This window comes from Pagrus pagrus, assembly GCF_965226575.1.
Source record: "Pagrus pagrus genome assembly, chromosome: 14".
In the NCBI taxonomy this organism is placed as follows: domain Eukaryota; kingdom Metazoa; phylum Chordata; class Actinopteri; order Spariformes; family Sparidae; genus Pagrus; species Pagrus pagrus.
The window spans coordinates 16,717,272-16,738,698 of NC_140198.1; the positions used below are offsets into that span (position 1 = coordinate 16,717,272).

General features: G+C 41.0%; 1 protein-coding gene across 5 annotated transcripts in view; it reads right to left on the reverse strand.

The window, feature by feature from the left end:
• The window catches only part of LOC311269353 (glutamate receptor 3), a 97,551-nt gene that overhangs the window by 25,738 nt on the left and 50,386 nt on the right, over window positions 1–21,427 (reverse strand). For all 5 annotated transcript variants that reach the window (XM_084373455.1, XM_084373454.1, XM_084373453.1 and 2 more), the window contains exons 4-9: window positions 18,331–18,518; window positions 5,620–5,673; window positions 5,193–5,354; window positions 4,638–4,805; window positions 3,232–3,336; window positions 832–939 (exon numbers count right to left, since the gene is read on the reverse strand). In XM_084373455.1, coding sequence (XP_084229581.1) covers window positions 832–939; window positions 3,232–3,336; window positions 4,638–4,805; window positions 5,193–5,354; window positions 5,620–5,673; window positions 18,331–18,518 — 785 coding nt within the window. The remainder of the gene's footprint in view (window positions 1–831; window positions 940–3,231; window positions 3,337–4,637; window positions 4,806–5,192; window positions 5,355–5,619; window positions 5,674–18,330; window positions 18,519–21,427) is intronic.

Here is a 21,427-nt window from a genome sequence, read left to right on the forward strand (position 1 = left end):
TTACTCAAACCAAAGGCATGCCTGACAGTGAGTAAAGAATGCAATGACACTACTCTCCTGTTTTCCCTTCCTCACTCTGATTACTGCTGTATTTCCTGCCTGCTCATGAGGATAATGAGTTTCTAGACATTGAAATGAGAATGTGTGACTATTACATTCTGAATTTGCCTAAGATGAAAACACAATAGGCAAAGTCAGAAGGAACGAGAGAGGCCATGGTTTTAAATGTAAGATAAGGAGCACCTTATCTTACATTTAAAAATGGCTGATGATGACTACCCTGCGATCGCTCTATGTAACCTGATATACTGGGAGCACTGGTTTGGTAAAGATACTTACACTACGATTCAGTGCCAAAGTTTTAAGTTAAAGTCGTTTGAGGGATAAACAGCCAAAGGTTGCAGCCTTCGGTTGTTTATGTCCTCCTTGTGCGCAGATCATTTCATGTCTCCAGTGAGACACGGCTGATTCGCCCCGCCGTCACTGACACTTTACTTCATGAGAGGGAAACACTTTTACTTACGTATGCACTCAATGTGAATACGATGGTGTTTAATCTCTACATCGTTATCGTTACCAAAGCCGTTATTGTGATGTCACTACTACAACAGCCCACTGTAATATAAAAAAACCAAAATGCTTTGGCACCCACACGGATACAGTTGAAACACTCTTTGTGAATCGACTGTTTCAACATGTAGTGAGTGGATGGAAAGCAACTGAAAAACAAAATAGTTCTACCCTCCCAGGACAGATTGCAACAATGGACACCTTGACCTTGAGTGGCAGAAATCTTAAGGTGAAACACTTAAAACCTGCTTGAGAGTGTACCATAATAGTAGTGACCACAATTGTTCGGTTTTCCACAGAAGAGGACTCGTTGGTGACCTGCTGATCCATAATATATACAAATTTTTCGTACTCATTCCAGTAGCCGATCTGAAAAGGACACAAAGGTTCACAGTTATTACAAGAAGCACAAAGACATCCTTACAGCAGAGCCTCCAAGTGCGTGTGAGTTGGTCGGCTCTATCTGTACAGCAGGAGACAGTGTTGCTTTTGCCTGGTGTACAGTTTTATTAAAAAGCTTGTAGCGATGCTTCTAACTTCACCTGGGCTACACTTCAGCGGAGTAGGCGTAAGCTATTCCTGGCTCAGCAAATGTTCTCTTACATAACAAGAAAGCAGCACCAACACAGTCCTCGAAGACTGATAAAATTAATACCAGCAAGACAAACCTAATAGTCTAAATGTGCCTTATCTAGCCGGTGCAGTAGGTTGTTCTACTTTTCTATTAATACTACACATAGCACAGGCAGTACAATCTAACACAAAAACAAACACTGGCCTGTGTCTACCGAACCTGAGATGATTCCAGTGGCTGCATTATGTTTATTTCTGATACTCTCTGATGTATTCAGCCAAGAAGAAGTCGACGTCTCCCACTCCTGGTCGCTATCGTGCTCAGTACTCACTCCGTTGTCACTGCAGAGTGTCTCACACTGAGTTTGGATGTGTGGGCCGCTGTGATGTATGTTGCCTTGTGAGCTGAACTATGTGGACAGTATGGGGCCACTTCCTTTTGGTGCCTGCCTTTGCGGGGACCTTGGCTGAGTTCAGGGTCGTGGAGCTAGCCAAGCCACAGCAATGTGGGTCTACGTATATTGTATGTGTGTGTTTTCAGACAAGCTTTGTTTCTGCCTTTGGCGTGTCAAATGACAGCAGAGCACTGAGGGTTCATGTGGCTGCAGAGAGACTCCCCACCAGTATCTGGAGATGAATCAATGCAAAAGTCCAACTGAAATAAGAAAATGTATTCTTTTTTGCTCTAAACTCATTTGTTTATAGTTTTTTCTTATTCATAGTTGGAAAAATGGTGGACACACGATATCAGAGGGCAATGTTTTGCAAGACAATGACTGTCAGCTAATCTGACTTTCTGACGACACCTTAGTCAAAGAGAACCGCTGCTCGTCTGACTTCCTGACATTGACTTCTAATCCCTACGATGATTTCTGAATCTAAATGATGCTTAACTCCCACAGACTTTTAACGCTCTGAATGGTGGGTCGATGTTTGTGTTTGTGACTAGACGTGCTCTGCTAACTGTAGCATAAAGCTATTAAGGGGACAGACAATGTGTTGTTAGTGGTATTGAAGAAGATGACACGATGATTCAGTATCTAAACTAACAGACACTGACGTGCGCTTCAGCTGTCAGCTAACTAGCTAAATTAGTCTTCTGGGTGAGTGCACTTCTACCCCAGTTGATGTTTGTTTGCTCGCTCATTTAACAAGCCAAGGCGCAAGAAAATAAATGTGTCCATGCTTGTAAACAAAATCTGCTGAGTGTAGCTGAGGGCCAAAGTGTTCTGCATCTCAAAGTCTTAAGCTCTTTTCTGTCGGTGGATAAGGCTGATGTGAAGTCAAATATAGTGTAAAGTAAAATGTTTTCATCGGCTGTATGACCAAAAACATACATTTAGTCCCCAAAAGGACATTACAGGAAGGTTTAATCAAGATTTCTACTATAAACGAGAATTTAAAGGCCATGTCAGGGGATTTCCCTCAGGAAAACGCTGAAAAATGAATTTTTAGAAGCCATATTTAAATATACAATACGTATACACAGATTATAGGCTACTTATAGTCTTGCAAAGTGAGCCCATGACTTAAACTTTGCTTGTTGCTACCTGCATAGACTCCATATGCATTTGATTGAAGCATCAAATTTTAAAGTTGGAATCAGATGGCAGCTCTTCTGGAAACAGTACATGTTGACTGTTTCTTAATTAGTGTGAGGGAATAAATAAGCCCTGCATTAGCAACATACTGCCTCACGTTCATGATGTTTCTGGGTTCTGCGTCATTTCATCTTCTAAACTACCGCTGCCTAAAAGTTTGTAGATTGGTTTAGTATCCATTTGCAGGGCTCGACTGACTCTCTGAATGTTTTCCAGATTAAAATCTGACGTCTGCTCGCACAATTTGGGCTGGCTTTGCAGGACTGGGCTATTAGCAGCTTCGTTCGAATCAGAGTCAACCGTACTGCGAACATAGTAAGAGAAAGTACGATCCACATCACAGAGCTGGAACTGAAACTGTATTTATGTTAGTGAATTCAAAATATACACTGCTCATATCTTTATCATATGCTAATCCCGGTGAGGGTATTTCATTACACATTAATTAAATTATGAAAGATGTTTCCAAGGCTACGAGCTCACTTACCTTCCTGGGGCCTCCGGTTTTCATCTCATACACATCAATTGTGTAATTAGCTCGTCGACCAAATGTGTCAAACTGGATGTTCCCTGTCATACCTTGTACTTGGACCTGCCAGGCACCAAGAAAAGAATGATAACACCTGCTCCTAATATACAGCAAGAGAGCAATCTCCACAGTAAAAACACATTTTAAAGGGACTCTCTGCAACAATTTGTAGAAATGTACACATATAAATCACTTTCTTTATCGGCCAGATGTGAGCGAATTGTAACGTGACGTGAAAAATAAGACCTTCTCTGTCTCTTTCAGTTTCCTAAACAAGCCTGTGGCAATTTGTTTAAGTTGTTTAATGCTGCTGGATTACTTTGTGACTTTATGCACGTTCTCGAGTGCCTCGTCGCGAGCAGCAGTAGGCCTAGCTAACATTTAGAAATGCGGTCCGCTAACATAAGTGAACAGAAGTTCCTTTAAAATACGCCGTCTGAAGTTCTCTCAGGCGCCTTTTGGTTTCCAGGTGTGTCTGTTAACTCTCAAAGACCGACACAGATGGCGGCAGCTAAAAGTGGCTATTGTTCTTAAATGTTTAATAACTTTTGAATTGCTAATTCTATTCATATGAAAATGGAAACGATTCATGTGAAGCTGAGTTTTTCAGCTTTTCAGTTCTTGTTTGGGCATTTAGGAGCTCCGTAGTGAACGCCTTTACAACATTACGTTGTGCAGTATTGATTTGTCAAGCAAAACCCACGTAGTTTCTTCCTCTGTGCCAACGGGCGATAGTTGTAGCCAAGCTACTTTTGTGTTCATGTGCAATAATGAAAAATATAGCTACTTTTTTGTTCATGTGCAATAATGAAAAATATATATATCTCTGAAATACACTACATGGTCAGTAAATGAAATATAGCATTACACCTGCCTTTCACTGAAAAATGCCTAGATATTAGTACGTAAACGACTGTAACTTGCTTTGGAAAGTCATATCAAAGTCAATAGCATTATGTTTTTATATTCCTGATCTATTCATGGACCAATCGGATCAATGTGGATGGGGAGAGTCTGTACAATTGTGCACAAATGCTGTAAGTGACAGATTTTTCAAGAAACATTGAGACAAAGAGATGATTAGGTCAGAATGAACAAGTTTTCTCATATCAATATTGTTCACATTGCTCACAGTGCAAAATGGACATATTTTACAGTTCTTACATGTCATACAGGATGAAATATGTTGCATTTGTACCCAATAATGGTTTTAAATGACTATATTCATAGGTACGGTTTGTAGAGTTTTGGCTAAGCGATCCTTCAGATCAATAACTTGTGAAGTGAAGAGAGAGATTGAACTATAGAGTAAATAAAATAAAAAGCAGAGCTCTTTACAGAGACAGCGACAGCCTCAGTCCTACCATTTTCAGGGCTCTCTCTATGTCAATGCCTTGGCTCCAGGGCACAGCAGGGTTGGCGAGGCAGTCGCCCGCACTCCCCCTGCGAGACACGTCCACACGCTGGCGCCGAAGGTACCGGAAGGCTTCAGCGATCACTAGGATGGCATCGTGGGTCAGTGCTGATGTGTACTGAAACAAAAGCCACAGCAAACCCCAGTAAGGCACCACTGTCATCATGCAGACCCGACTGCTATCACAGCAAGGTTATTATCTCCGCAGCCGTACTCGGTGTACACAGACGGCAGTGCTGCTGATGCAAAAAGCAAGAAAATCAAAGCCTTGCATCGTGATTGACATAAAAATTGCGCGAGCATGAAAGCAGCCTCTATTCAAGGACACGCAGGTGACAAGTTATTTAAGCAACGTCTCGCTGAAAAGATTCAGCCTGACACATCTTCTCTGGTTTCAGCAGAGTAACTAACTTAAAACTCAGAGGAAGAGGAGGGAGAGATGAGGTATCTTTGAAGATGTTAAATAAAAATGTAGAGGCGGCATCGGCAGCTTTGCTTCGCTGACCTTCAGTGGAGTGTTTTTGGCCTCTGGAAATTCTCTTTCATCCAGGCGCTCCCAGCGCTGGAGGAACTGTTGGACGATGGGGCTGTCTGGGTTGATGATCTGGAAGCCTGTGATGTTGGCTCCACCCGAGAAGACCCTGTCCAGGCTCATGTTGGAAAAACCCTGAGAGCAAAGAGCACAAGTGGTTAGTGGTGGAGTGAGGGATCATTAGCGGCGAAGAAAAAAAACATTTTAAAACTGCCTTAGCTTCTCATCACCGGCTTATTTCTTAGTTCTGCTTGACACTAATCTACGTATCGACAAGCTTGACTATTCTACTGGGAGTGTTGCATTTCTCTGCACTGCATTGCATCACACTGAGCTGTGTTGTTGCTGGGTTTCTATCTTACTGAGTTGTGTTGGATTGTTTCATGTTGCGAGCTCTTACCAGGTTGGCGAGGATGTAGTGGTAGCCTCTGCTGTTTTTTCCCGAGGTCACCACCTACAAGTCGCAGGAGGAGGAGACACACAGTGAGTCACATCTCATAACGTTGAGAACATTTAGAGGGCTGAGATGCAGGAATGACAAAGACCTTCACTTTCATAACACAGAGCAGTCGACAGAGAGAAAGAAAGAAAGAGAGAGGGAGACATTGCAGAGCGACATTTGCAAGGGCGAGAGGGAGCTTGTGAGCACATTTGTACATGCGTGTGTGTGTTTATACAAGACACGCAGAGAGAGGAGAGAAACTGTGATGACAGCGCTTGTTCTTTTCCATTAACTTCAACGTGTAAAATAAGGTCAAGGCTCCGGCAAAACTCCCTCTCCCTCTGCAGCCGCCTGTGCTCCACAGTCTGCCTCGCCCTGCTCTGCTCGTATCCGTCGCACACTAGACTTAATTAAACCCAAAACGTTGTACAGCACCTGTCTGAGCGAGCAGACGCAGAGAGGAGCTGCACTCACTGATATCTTTAAACTTCTTCTTCGCCAGCCAAACCTCTCTCTCTCTCTCTCTCTCTACTCTCACATGCACTCACTTTCTCTCTCCATATCTCCCTTCAGTTCTTGATTCTCCATCGCAGAGTACGAAGCTTCAAAAAGACACTGTGGGGGTGGATGGTTGTTTTTTTTTTGTTTTTTTTTTCCTGTCTTTTCACTTTCTGCACTCCTACACAGTTTTGATAAGTATACTCAGGCACTGAAATCATCTAAATGTTAAATGGCCACAGTGATAGTGATATCATGTTGGAGGGATTTTATGGAGGACTTGAATATAGATGAGAAATTTTACACCGAAACTGAATGTGAAATGCATCCATGTGGTGCATTTGTAGTACTATTTCCATATTTTTCTTTTCGGTCTGACTAATATATAAACATTATATAGTGATGTGAGACTATTTATTGTCATAGATTCTGGACATCGCTGTATTGCGATATGGCATAAGTGTTGTGTTATCCTGGTTTAAAAGCTGCATCAAAGTAAAGTGATGTGATTTTCTGAATTTTACTTGTTCTAATACTCGCCTTTACCAACTTAGTCATCATATACACATTACTGATATTAATATCTTATATAACCTAATAATACTAATATTGAGGTATGGAAATTTGATTTTGTCTCTTGAGGTTTTTTTCAAAATATCAAGATATATATGGTGTTTTGCTACATACACTAATAATATAAAGGTATTATCTTAAAACAGGGTTGGACAAACTTAATGGGTCGACAGCCAAGAAGCAAACACCTACTGTATTGTATGGCTTTGTTAAAATGCAAAATGATACTGAGATCCCAAGTTCCCCTAGCTGACTGACTTCCTGCACAAAGTATCACTCTGCCCGCCATGCAGTAGTTATTTTTTAATAAAAATATAAATTATAAAAGTCTAATTGAAAAAGATCATTAAAAAATAATTAATACAAAGGTTATTTTTCATATTTAAAGAGCATTTTACATCACAAAAATGAAAGAGCATCAATATTATTAAATCTTTTAATTAACTTTCCTTTTTTTTTGCTGGAAACATCTCGCGGGCCAAACTGAACTTTATGACGGGGCAAACTCTTAAAGTGTAACTTCCCCAAATTTGACACGTTAAAGTGTGTTTACATGTCTTGTAGTACTAATACTGTAATCGTATAACTTAGTTTCAGTGACGTCACTCAGTGGCTGTTGCATTGTGGGTGATGTGGGCGCCATGTTTTGAAAAGCAGTCTACTGGCCTGACCTTGTGCTCCTGTAACGCTGCTGGACTCATTATGGACAGTTTAAAAAGAGCGGATCCAAATCGATACGGCGGAACCAGCGTTCGCCTTTTTAATCAACACAGTCATTACCCACAATGCAACTTTTTGACTGAGCGATATCACTGGAGGCAATTTATCAGATTACATGCAGCTCCCTCTGAAACCACAAAAGGGCTTTTTACTAACCTTTATATTACCCTTCAAGGCCATATTACCCAGCACTAGTCTGACAAACATTGATCTAATAATACTATAATACTGTCACACTTTCATCATTCACACCTGTTCTGCACTTTAAAACCCTCTGCTCAATCCTGCCTCAATGTCTGGTAATTGTCTCCTGAGAGGGGATGTCCTTGATGCTCCAAGGTTGGCCCTCTACGACCGGCTTACACAGTCTGAGAAATTTCAACAATAAATCTAATTACCTTTCATCGCAAATGTGAAATTAATTTCATTGTGTTCGACATTTTCCACCTCCGCCGACGACTGAAAGCTTCCCATCTTTTTCGTTTCTTTCCCTCACCAGCAGAAAATTCCTGGAAGCATTTCTGCTTATTGTCTTTCAACATGTCTCGAGAAAGCTTTTCATTCGCCATTCACCCGTGTGAGAGGGAGCCGCAGTGACCCAAGTGTAAAGAACATAGCATGCACTTAATGAAGCCGCAGTGCCTGGAGTGACGTGGCTACAAACTCCCGTTTGTCACCAGCACAGTCAGGCAGAAAGCACAAGACTTCACACTTCTACATGAGCGTCTAAAACTGACACCTCAACTGCTGTTTCTGACAGAAACCTTGTTTATCTGTTAGGAAATAATCAACTGTAAACATGTATTGCTTACTGTAGCAACAAGGAACACAAACACAAATAATACTGAGGGTTTCTTTTTTTTCTAGCTGTCTGCGGAGGAACAGAACAAGAGAGGTAGATATTATAGTGAATGCAAAGTACTCTGACTGCAGCTCATAAACACAAGGTGTGATTCTTGGTTTGTTGAACTACTTAATGTTCAATGCTTCAAGCTTCTACAGCCATTATTCAAATATCACATCTAAAATGGTAACATCGCCTCACAGTCGTCCACTGTTGAGGTTTTTTTTTACTTCCGTGCACATTTCATAGATAAATTCTCCGCTTGGCTTGTGTGTCAAGTATTTCTGTTCAAGACAATCTGGAAATGTTTTGACTTGCATGAAAAGAAAAAAGAAAATCCCCTGGCAGCTGCATTGGTAGTCATCGAGTTGGCAGTGAGCACAGAGACTGACAACTCTTCTAAAGTTGGGAAATCTGGCTGGTTATTCAGAAAAAGGGATGAATCCGGGAGGCGGTTCTTGTTTGCATTTAGGCAGCCGCTCTGTGAGGCAGACTGTGAAACACATAAATCAACTCAAATTTACTGTGAACGGTTGACTTAAAATGTACATCATTTTTTTTTTACCAATTTCTTGTTTTTCATTCAGATTTGCTTTTTCACCTCAGTAAGGTAGAGTTTTAACAAAGCATGAAATAACTATTTCAGAAGAAATTCAAATATCAGCTGTGAATCAAAATCAATTACAAAGCAAATGAAGAAATGTCACAAATTTCTTGCATTTCTTTGTTTTGTAGGCACTAAAAATGAAAGACTTGTAAAAAAAAAAAAAAAAAAATTAATCAAGTCATCAGAGTCATCGAGCTCTGCTGAAGCCTGATAATGACCCATTCATTAGTTTTAATCAGATGTTAATTAGGAAACTTAAAATATTGTGACAATATTGATAGTAATTTGTAACTGTCAGCAAAATGACCATTACCATAAATAGACTGTACAACTGATTGGTTGAGCTTAAAGGTTCCATATTGTAGAAAGTGAGATTTCCATGTCTTTGTGGTTATAAAGCAGGTCTAGGTGCTATGTAAATGATATGAAAGCTTAAATAGCTGAAATACACGCAGCCTGTTTTCAGAAACTGTGCCTTAAAACGAGCCGTCAGGACAACCGTAAGGTTGTGATGTCACAACTACATCGCCCTCAATAATGACCAGTCAGAGCAGACTGGGCTTTTCGGGAGGGTGGCCTTAGGGCCCTGAAACACCAGGCCGATGGTCAATATTCGGGTATGTATTTAAGCATCTTCGGCCTTTGTTTGTGCTGTGTGTCCCGCCCCGTTGGCAATTGACAACCCTTGTCTGCAGCTTTTTGGTCGACTGAGCACATTGAATCGGCAGCGGAGCCCGTCAGCGAGAGAAATCAATCTGATAGACTGAGAAGATGAACATAAAAAAGGGAAGGAAAGCCCCTTGAGCCTGTTGCTGTAGTATACGTGACTTCACCCATTTAACGTGGTTTCTCCTTTTCGCCTCCACCAGTTCCATATGCAACTTTTAATCAAACAATTAGAAGTTGCTGTATTAGCAAGAGTGGTGTCCAAATGATCCTGAGTCTTCCAGTTTTCCTTTTTAGAACAATGTGTCCGACTTAATACCGACTACTGCCACCTGGTGGTGTGGAGTGTTAATTCCTCTGAGGCAGGCACCGAACGTACAAGCTAGTTGGCCATCAGCTGTTGTTATTGCGGTTCGTTCAAGTGCAGCTTTCTGGCAGCGGCACAGGTGACGAGAGGCGGTGCAGGAGTGTGCCTTTGTGGCCGCTGCTCTTTGAAGTTGGTTCTCTGTTGGTCTTACAGAGACAGGCACTCAACAGAGCGTTCAGACAGATGGTGAATAGAGGTGCCGCAGCAATGGGAAGTAAAAGAAAAATTCCAAAAGTTATTTTTTGAACTATAAAGCGTGTTAAGATTTTCGAGTCACCACCCAAAATAAGAGTATGAACCTGAAAATGAGAATATGGGACCTTGAAAAAAATATTACCAAGCTGTCAGACTCCTTTGAAGTAATGCATTAAAATCATTCTGTTCAGTAAACTCACTGAAAAGAAACTAAATCAGAAAATTCTGACTTCTTTTGCATAAAAATAAACAGGCTTCATGCCGGGAGAGATTTCTCTGCCGTTAACTTCCTGGAAAAGGCACCCCTGAAAAGGTTGTGAAGACCGCAGCAGTCGGGTGCTACACATGTTCTCATATCGTTTAATTTTATTTGGCTTGCTGTGGGATTTGCTCTTTCCCTGTTGGCAGCGCTGCTCTGAAAAGTAGCATCTGGGCATAACAAATATTTTTAGGATCCTGATGCTCCAGTTTCATGGTCCCCAGGGATAATCGCTTTTTGTGAGTCTGTGAAACCACCAGGAACCTGGATGAGGTCAGGCACTACCGTCACTGATGTGCTTTCATTGTCACAGGCCTCATATCTTCCTCTCTGACAAAATCCATTTCTCACAAAACAGCTTCTTCAAACAGCTCGGGGAAAAAGAAGACCTGCGGCCTGTAAGCAAGACGGGACCTGCAGCACTGATTGTACTGACTGGCTCCTGCATTTTTAATGCTCATTGAATGGAAAGGATAGTCTGGGTGACATGGCCTGTCAACTGTTTTCTACAGTTAATGTTCTCATCTGGCAACAGACCAAAGCTTTGAGGAGTCCGACCAAGGAGGCTGAATCATATAAACAACATTGCTTTAAAGTTAGTTTTTAACAATGGGCTGAGAGTAGGACTACTGGTATCAATATATTTTCAGGATAAAGGTACCCTGTGGAGTTTTTGACCACTATTAAGACAAAAGTACCCAAAAGTCGTACTTAAGTAAAAGTCTTAAAGTATCTGATATAGATAAACTCAAGTATCAAAACATTTTCTGGCAATAAATTCAAAGTATTCAAAGTAAAAGTGAATTATACACACTGTAAATTTACATGTACACATGTACATACTGTATATTATGGGTCGACCCAATACTTTTTAAAAGGTGCAATATGTACCTGTCGAATTCAAAACAAATAGGTGTCAGCATATTACCAGAGTGACTGCTAACTGCTGTTAGCGCAGGTAGCCATGCAGGTAGTGGTAAAGACTGGGAGCTTAGAGGTACGGGGGAAGTGTTTGTGTCTACAGTGCTAGCACATGAGCTTTGGACCAGGGTGGGCTGGGGCTAACTGGTTAGCATGCTAACTTACGTAGATGCCCCTGCAACAAGAACACACAGACGTCACAACGTCAAAACTGTTCTTTCTTTCTGTTGATAGTTTTTGTTAAATTTAAAATGTTTTCAACCAAAAGTACAATATTTGCCTCCAAAATGTAAGCAGGAGAAAATATTAAATACTTAACTATAGTGCAAATACCTCAAAGCAAATGTACTTCAATCACTGCATTTCTGCATGGTTTCATGCACTCCTGCTAATCGCCAGTTGATGCCAATAAGGCGTCAATGAATAAAGTGATGAGCCAGCTGAGGTTAAGGAAGAGAAAGACTGCAAGCTAGAAAACACATATGTAAAAACGTGGTTTACATATTTACCTTTAAAGGTCTTTATGCTGAGCTAAGCTAACTGGCTGCTCTTATCTAACTCTCATACATTAAATGTAAAACAATTCCTAAATCTAAACCACAAATCAAAACTGTTCCTCTCTTTAAACTCCAATCAAATGAATCATAGCTAACAGACAAATGAAGCCAGCTCACAGCTCATCTAAACATTAGTGTTCACCTCTTTGTAGAGGACATAATCAGAAATATGAGGCCATCTCCCAGTGCTGTAACTTCAGACCACAGACAGAGTGAGTTGTCTCTAGTCTCAATTATCTTTATTTGTCCGTCCTCCGGGCTCCTCCTGCCCTCCTGTCTGGACGAGCAGGTCTGTGCTGTGCCGTTTGAAGCAGGCCTGAGTCGGGCTGAGCTGCAGGACGATCAGCCTAAATATTCCTGCGGGAATCGACTCTAATTAAGCAGACGGGAGCCACAGTCCTGTGCAGAGCTGGATGTCTGCCCAAGTGCCTTCAAGAGGATTTGACTCTCTTTCCACTGATGGAGGCTTCTCTTTGTTACAGTGATTTGTCATCTGCCTTCCTCAGAACTGGAACGGGCATCCTAAGGTTGATAACTGTCCCTTTTCACCAGTCAACTAATTATTGTTACGCTATTCGAAACGGGGCAAAATGTGAGGAGGGATTAAACTGTCAGAGAAGAGCATTAAAGAAATGAAAATATAGCAGAGAGGAAGGACATGGCTGTATATCAGTCAGATGTTACTACAAAGGCCCTGTTCTTCACCACAAAGCTGAGTGTTTGAGTGGAAAATAGTTGCTCCTCATTAAGAAACTTGTCTCTCTTTATGCCTGTATGCACATTAAACACCATCAAATCAAAAATCTTGACAGATTTTGACAAAACCTTGAAAACACTGCATGTCCTTGCTCCTTTCTAGACTTTTAGTTCTAGGTTTTAATATCCTCATCCGTTAATGAACTCATCCTGTACAATAAAAGCATGTAAATGATCATTTTTTTGTTCCAGAGATGGACGTTTCTTCCGCTCGCAGCAGCCGTCAGCTACACACTTCTGAACTTCATACAGTCCTCTTATTGAATGCCAATTTCAACAAAATAAAAGAATGTGTGTGAAGCTGAAATGTCCTTACTATCCTTGTATGCAGTTGTGCACCTGCCAACTTTCCTGCTTGCACGTGTTTGATGTTGATTTTCATTTGGGTTGCTTTTAACTCAGACTTCTCTGGGGCTTCCTTTGGATGCCTGCATGGGCTACAAAGAAGACTGCACCTCTTTTCCAGTCAATGCTTTTCCCTTTTTTTCAGGAGCAATGTTTCCTACTTCATAGTGAGAAAAAGGATATTAAGCACAGATCGTTGTCCTGTTGTTGTGGTTTATTTACAGGGCACTAGAGTTTAACCTGCACGCTATTTTTACTTGTAGTTCAAGTTGAGTTTGGTTGAGGTTTCATATTCTGTGTGCATCCAATGGTAAATTAGCAAGAAAAGCTTTAATAACAAAGGAAACAGGAATAATAAAATGTATATGTTCTCTAATATGAACACTTTCAACTGTTATTATACATTATTTTAATACAGCCTGACTTAACGTTCCCTAGTCTTTAGTTTGCTGCCATTTCAAAATGATTAATGATACATAATATACTGTATGTAGCTATAAAGCTCAACAAACGCACTAAATGTGTTTTGTACCTCCTAAAATATTAGAAGGAACCTTTATTGAGTGTTTTTCATTTAATGCTGTGAAATTTTCAGCGCATTACAGCCACCAAACGACTGTACTCATTCCTGCAGTCTGCAGCCTGCAAACAAGTGCATCATGTCACCCCACTGTGCTCATCAGGTGCATTTGCATCATCTCGCTAAAAATGAAATAAAAACAATACAAGGACTGTCGATCAGTCCTGAAATATATAAACAACTTTAAGATGGGTGCCAGAAAAATAAATCCTAATGACCTGATCTCCTGCCTTTTCCTCTAACGCCACATCACAGTTCACCTTTGTGATTTTAAGCAAAATGTCTCGACCGCGTCTGCATGGATTGCCACGAAATTTGGTGCTGACTTTAAGGTCCATGGAGGATAAATTCTGATTTTTTTTGTTGATTCCTTAAAGGATAAGTTCACGCAAAAATGTAAATTCAGTCATTATCTACTCACCCCCAAGAAAATGATGAAAAGTCAAGTGAAGTTTCGGAGTCCACAAAACATTTCTGGAGTTTCGCAGCAAAACGGCGTTGCACCGCACCTTTATTTTCACCTAGCACGACCAGCAGGTGATTTCAATTGCCTGGTGCTTTGGCTTACGCCCAAATTCTTCCAAAACTAATTATATTTCCATCAGCCTCTGCTGCACTTTGAGTGAAGTGCTAATTAGCAAATGTTAGTTTGCAAATAATCTGAATGTTGATGGTGAACGTGCCAAATTCCTCACACAGGCAGTAGCATGGCTGTAGTCTTAGGCTTGTTTAAATATTATGTATGTTTGGGACGAGACAAACACATAACTCACATTCATGGCTAAAAATGATCCCCTTAGAGAAAATAGTTACGCTACAGAAACTACTTTTTAATGTCACCGATGCCCACGCAAAGCAGCAGACAAAACTACAATTCACACACAGGATTAAATAACATCCACACAGATGTAATCTCATCCCAGAGCAGCATCTTGTTTTACTATGCTGCTGGCGTAGTGTGGAATTCCAGTGCACCTCTGGGTGTTCAGCACTTCTCCTATTTCCCTTCACAGTACCAGACAGGGAGACTCACACTACATGGCTCAATTCCCACAAGCTCCCTGTCTTTCCAGTTTTTTTTTTTTCCCCCTCTCTGACTCTTTTCCTCTCTGTCTGTCCGCTGTGCAGGAGGAGGCTGGAGGTGACTGCTCCTCTGGCAGCGATTATAAATCCGCTGTGCTTCTATTATTGATGAGAAGCCTTAAAGGTGTTTATCGCTCCTTCTTTACTTTACTGAAGGGATGAGCAGACTGATACTTTTAAAGGCGGTGAGAGCCAGCAGAGGAGCAAAAAAAGGCCACAGTGCATTTATCAACAGCCTTGGGAGTGAAAATACCCTGATGACAAAAACATAAAGCACAAAATGAGTGATAGACGTCATATAAATTAATTCATAATGTAGAGATAATAGCTTGAATGTAGGCATAAAAAAGATTTTAATTATTATGTTGCTGATTACAGTGTTTATGATGACACCGGTTACAAAATAAATCATGTCCACAATGGTTGCTTTCTGATGCCTGACTGATCTCGGTTGTGTTTGCTCACTCCTGCCTTTGTGAGAGATCTTCCCTCAGGCTAGGAGGGTAGGCTATTTATAGTAGGCTCATTGTTGTTGCTGTTATGGGACAGCGTGTCCTACTTACACCGGGAGCTGATATTACATTAAAGCAAGTGTTGATGTCACAGCTCATATAAGGAATCGTTCTCGAGAGACGGGCGCATGTCTTGCCGTTCTCAAGCATCTGGGGAGACACTCCTCTGACAGACGCTGCCGGCGAGGCCACCATTCACATTAATCAGCCACAGTAAAGGGATTAGGATCGGATCGGCCTGACGTGACACCTAGTGCCACCATTATGTGATTGGATAACTTAAATCTAATATGGAGGGAATTTGGGAACATTTGAAGAAAGCCTGACCATTAACGAGAAGGGCAGAGAAAAGCACACTTCTCTTAATTAACGAAAATGCTCCGTGCTGTCATTAAAAATATTCCCCAGCGTCAAAGGAAATCAAGACAGATCTGCAGTGAAGGTCAGAGTGAAACTCATAAGGCCGGCAATAATGAAGATCATTACGTAGAGGGCAGAAGCCTTTGCACACAAATATCTCAGCAAAGAACAGAAGGTTAAGATGTGCTCCAGATTAATGCTTCAAATGAGTGTGCGTGCACACACACACACACACACACACACACATACACACACAACAGACTATACTCGTGGGCTTAACTGTTTTTCTAACATGTTACTCTGCTGTGCAGCCATTTATAGTAGCTGCAGTAACACAAACTGAAGGGAAACACACAGCTTTTAGCTGTCCAAGTGGTCACATTTTATTTGTAACAAGTGCTCATACCTAAACAACACGACTGGTCATTTGTCTGTGACAAACAAAAACAACACAATGAGAGTTTTTGAACCCCTCCACTAGATGAAGAGCAGAGGTTCTCAAAGTTTGATTCAGCATGACTAAGCACCACACAGGAAAAACATGAATTGGACTTAGGATTGTAACTGGTCTCGTGATGTTGTTTACACAAACATTAAAGGTCATATTGATAACATTTTTATGCAGACAAATCATTTTTGTTAAAATAATGCATCTACAGCTTGTAGAAAGGAGGAGGATGAAGGTTTCCTTAAAAACATTAATATCGTGAATGGTAGTTGGACATAAGAATGGCTCAGTTCTATGGTATGCGCCTGACTTACTGTACTGCCCTAACGCTAGCTAGCTAGCATTAGCAATGTTAGTGTTAGCTAGCGTCACCAATGTTAATGGTAGCTAGCTAGCATTAGCAACGTTAGGTATTTAAACAAACTAGCAAATACTTGAGGGGGGGCGAATGATTTGAGCAACAGGGGTGTTGTGACGTGAGTGTACTGGAAGGGGGAGACGTAATGCCACATGTAGTGGCTCAATGTTATCAACAACACCTCTAAATTCAGCAAACAGGTGCAGCAAAGAAAGAGCTGATCCATTTTTCCTGAAACCTTCTTTTTTTCTCAACCATAAAGCATTTGTTCCCCGGTGGCTTTTCCATCTCACCTACTCATTACACAGCAGAGTTGTCAACAGAAACACAGTACTAGCATTGACAACACAACTGAAGCGAAGCAACACTGTCAACAGTGCCATTAGTTGCTATGCAACCGGTAGTTTACTCCAAGTCTTCACTCCTAACCTAACTGACGCATTTTAGGGGGCAGGAGCCCAGTAACATATTTAATGTAGACTACAGACAGTTCAAGTGTTGAAACAGAAGGATTGATACACTTCTTGTCACGTTCAGGGTCCACAGAAAAAACATTTCTGAGGGCCACAATTGGCCGCAGGTCACAATTTCAGTGCAAATAAAAATGTGCTGAGTGTGAGCATTGCAGGATGTGAGCTGTGTGAGGTCAACCACACACACACAATTTCTATTGGTTGTGGCTGCGACATCGCAGGTCAAAGTTAACCAGAGTTCAACTCGGTACTGGATGCGAACATTTATTTGCCCCTTGTTGCAAACAGAATGGAAGTAAGGTGAATGTTGATTTCTTGCATGAGTGACCATGCCCGAAGACTATTAAACTTGCTGAAAGTTAAGATCAGTTTCATGGAGAAGAGAAATCCACATTGACTGGACGTGAAGTGCAGCTTCCAGTATCAAACTCCCACGCACTGGATGCCCAGCAATCCACCTCCCCCCAAGCACGTCGCTGACATTGCCTGTCAGAGAAATGTAATCAAAGGTTGGCTTAAGTGACCAATGCTGTCACTTTTATGGCACGAGCACTCTTGTACTTAAATAGCAACTAGTATTGATACACATTAAACATACCTTACTGTGAAACTGTGGGGGTTTTGTTTACAATCTCACACTAAAGAAAGCAATTTCATAACGCCTTATATGTAAGGTAGTATTTACATTTCATAGGTGGGTGTCAGGCTAACATGAAACATGGATACATTTACACACATATGGTATAAATGTGCAATCACACTTCCAAGTGTTATCACATTCTCACACATAACTCTCACCCCCCCGAAATGGGATATTATCACGAAACTTTCCATACATTTGTTTGAAGCATGTTTAGTCGACCACTAGTGAAAGAAAAACTGATGAGGAATCCAGGCATCTATTCAACTGCAGCAATCATGAGAAACATACTATTAAAAATTCATTTTCAAGTCAAAGTGTGACCACACTTGCAACACAGTTTATGATCCTTTATGTGAACACAAATGATCTTCTGAGCAAATAAACAAATTCCCAGTTTCATTTAATACATTTTTTTGACAATAAAGTACTGCTGCCAGCACGCATTAGCAAACACTGAATCTGAATCAAGACTCATGTGGGAAAACTCGAGCTGATGATCACCTAGGAAACAAGGACGAGGAGGCTGTTTAATTCCGCCACGTGAATTAAGCCCAGGTGACCTCAAACAACGTGCGCTCGCAAAAAAAAACCCAACACATAACAAGTCTTAATTGAATGTGCCCGTCTCGCCTGTTTTAACATTGTCCTCTAAATGAGGGAGCTGAGATCTGTGGCAATCACGATGCACTCCAGGTGTTAAGAGTAATGATGAAAAAGAAATAAAAAGTGGGGGTGAGAGCAAGCCGGCAGAGTGCCTCACTTCGCTAAGTGTGTAAATGGACATGGTGAGGAGAAGATAGTTAAGAGAGAAAGGATCACGCAGAGCTGGAGGCTGAATAAAGGTATTTAAGGAAATGTTTTCAGTGTGTTATTCTACTCAAATAAAACAGGCTGAACTCAATACCTGCTCCAGTATGGAGTTGATCCTGTCCACCTCACAGTCAATGAGGAAGCGTTTCTCCTGCCGACGGTCCATCTCCTCGATGATGCGTCTGTACTCCGTGGGGTCCACGATGTTCCCCACCGAGCGAGCCGTCACCTGCCAGTTATTGGCTACAGCCGACTCCATGATGGCCTGGAGGATGGCAAAACCTGGAGGAGCAGAAGGAGAAGTGTTTTCAGTCGTTTTAGAGCGCAGCAGCAGGTGAATGTTGTGCCGGGAATCTAAATAGCCGTAAAGAGGAGCTGCGAGGGCATTCTGGCATTCAACAACGGTTGACAACTGCTTAAAAGCTTTCAATCAGCTTTGTATTACAACTATTAACAAACGTGTGGTGCACCAGTGAAGTGTTTATCTGAACAATAAAATCCTCTCGTATGAACACACCTGCAGGTCATGAAAGTTTAGAGTAATTATCCAGAATAAATAGAGACAGAAAATGACTACAGCAGGTTAACAAGGTGTCGAACCAGGTGACATGGAACATGTTCACAGTATGTAGACTTCAGTAGTGGAGAAAAGTAGGAATACCGCAGTGTAATACCATGTTTATACTGCCATTCAACAACATTTTAAAGGCAAATATTGCATTTTTTACTTCACTACATCTATTATTGCATTCTGCATCAGAGCCAGATTAGAGCTTCTAAATAAATGTATTTCACCAGCAATCAGATAAAAACAACACACAGACTCTGATCATCAGAAAAATGTTGAATACAGGATGCAGAAATCTGCCCGTAGCATACGTACATTGTAATACATGTATACTTTACTTTTACTTGTACTTTTGATACTTAAGTACATTTCATATCAGATACTTCAAGACTTTAACTCAAGTAATATTCATATGGGTGACTTATACCAAAGTAATAGTGATGATATTTTTACTGTTGCTAAATACAGCACTGGGGTGCAGAAGGTCAGGATTTTAGTTGAAAACATTTAGTAAAAAACTAAAATAAAAAATTGAATGAGAAGAAAATAACAATTCTGACGCTATGACGTCTATGCACTGCGCTGCAACGATATATACATTGATATATACATATAAAGTTAGCATGCTAACCAGCTAGCCCAGAGCTCCTGTGCACCAACACTTCAGCGGTGCTCCAAGCTCCTGGTCCAGACTGCTAGCTGCATTGCTGACTGAGCTAACTAGCTAACAGCAGCTACAGTTAGCAGCAGTTAGCAGTTACTCTAGTGATATGTTGCCCTGTATTTGTTTTGTGTATGGACTCTACACCACTGGTATATTTAAACATTTCTGCAAGGTTAAATTTTAGAGTTACTATGAGAGAAGCCTGACAAAAGTTTAGGAAGATGGTAATTTGACAGACAAAGCAGAGCAAGAGTCCACAGAGAGGTTGATATGCCCCAAAAAGATTAAGTTAAAGCTGTAGCACCCATTAAAAAGATAGAGTGGTTGCAGAGCATAATAGAGCAACTATTAACAGGGGAAAAGGCTGAGTGTCCCATGCTGCCTTAGCAGTGTGTCACAGGAGGCCGCCTCACTTATCTCTTCCCTGCCTCACTGAGGACATCAAACATGCACATTTAAGGCTCAAGAGGAGACACAACAATAAGACGTGTAGCACGTCCTCTGTCAAATGTTGTGAAATGGAGCGCTAAAGAGGCAGTTCAGCGAGCACAAACGAAGCAACTCAATGGTGAGTTTACTTTGCAGAGCTCACTGTGTCACGGGATGAATCAGTAGCTGAGGTATATGAAAGGAAGGAGCTGAGCTAACAGTAACCCGGCTGAGCAGCGACACTGAAAAGCCACGATAAACCCGCAGGAATTTGGATCGCTCCACTGACAGTTTACTAAGGGGGTTAAGGAGACATGGTCAGCGGTCATGATGGGCCACAAAGGCAGTTTCTAAATCAGAGACAACAGTGACTCGCTGAGAACAAAAGGAACCAGAACGCTTGTTGTTATATTTGTTTGAGGTGAGGGAAGTCATCGGTGGTTTCTTTTTTTACATCCCCTCAGGGAAAACAAACAAGAGTTTTGGCTAGAAAATGAACAAGAACAGCTTTCAGCCTATCAATTTCCCTTCAGAAACAACATGTTATGCACCTTCAATCGTAATGCGTGTTCATAAACTTTTGTTTCTGCTGACCTTATTGTTTCAAGCAAGAACCCTACGTTTTTAATCCATTAATCTGATGCTTTTCTAGTATAATGAATGGTGATATTTTCAGCTACTGCGTGGCACATTTGGATGTATAGCTGGTGGAGTTTAAAAGGAAGTGAAGGTGAACAACACACAAAACACTGTAAAATGTATTTTATGAAGTACTAACATACAATGAATGTATTACTTTGATTTTACAGAACTTTGCTGTACATTAATACTAATACATCGGTGTAATAATGAGTTTTAGTTTTAGTTTTAAAGCATTATGAATGTTCATGAGTGCTATTTAATACAAGTTGTTGATATTGTGAATAAAGTAGGCCTGCGTTTACATTTAGATCACTTTTATTCTCGTGGGGAACAGGTACTATAAACACAGTGTTTGGATGATTGACCTGCGGTGACAGAAAATGGGTCACTGCCACAGGCATGAGGCTTTTATAAGTGATCAATCTCTTGTCGAGCGTCAATCTGTCACCGTGCTGAAACAGCAGACGTTAAACTGGCTCTGTTTGTTTGTTCTTTTAGTTCAGCTTGATTGTCACTTGAGTTAATGTAGTATATTCAAAATTCAATGTTTGCCGTACTGTATTTTGCTGAGCAGCGCTTTCAAATGTTATCTCAAGATTAAAATGCTTGTTTTAAAGAGCAGAAATAAAACCCCCAAGTGACTATATTTACTTACTTCCAGTTCATTGTATATTGAGGCCGTGAGACAAAACTTCTAAGTATAAACCGGGATGAACTGCAGCCATTAAAAAGCGCATCATGTAGAAGGAGCAGTGACCCCTGAAAAGGTACCATCTTATCATGCAGAAAATATATTAATAACAGTAAAACAGCAGAATAAATAACAGCCCTCGAGACTGATAATGGCAGCCTACATCTGAAATTTACATATTTCCATTATCTGGAGAA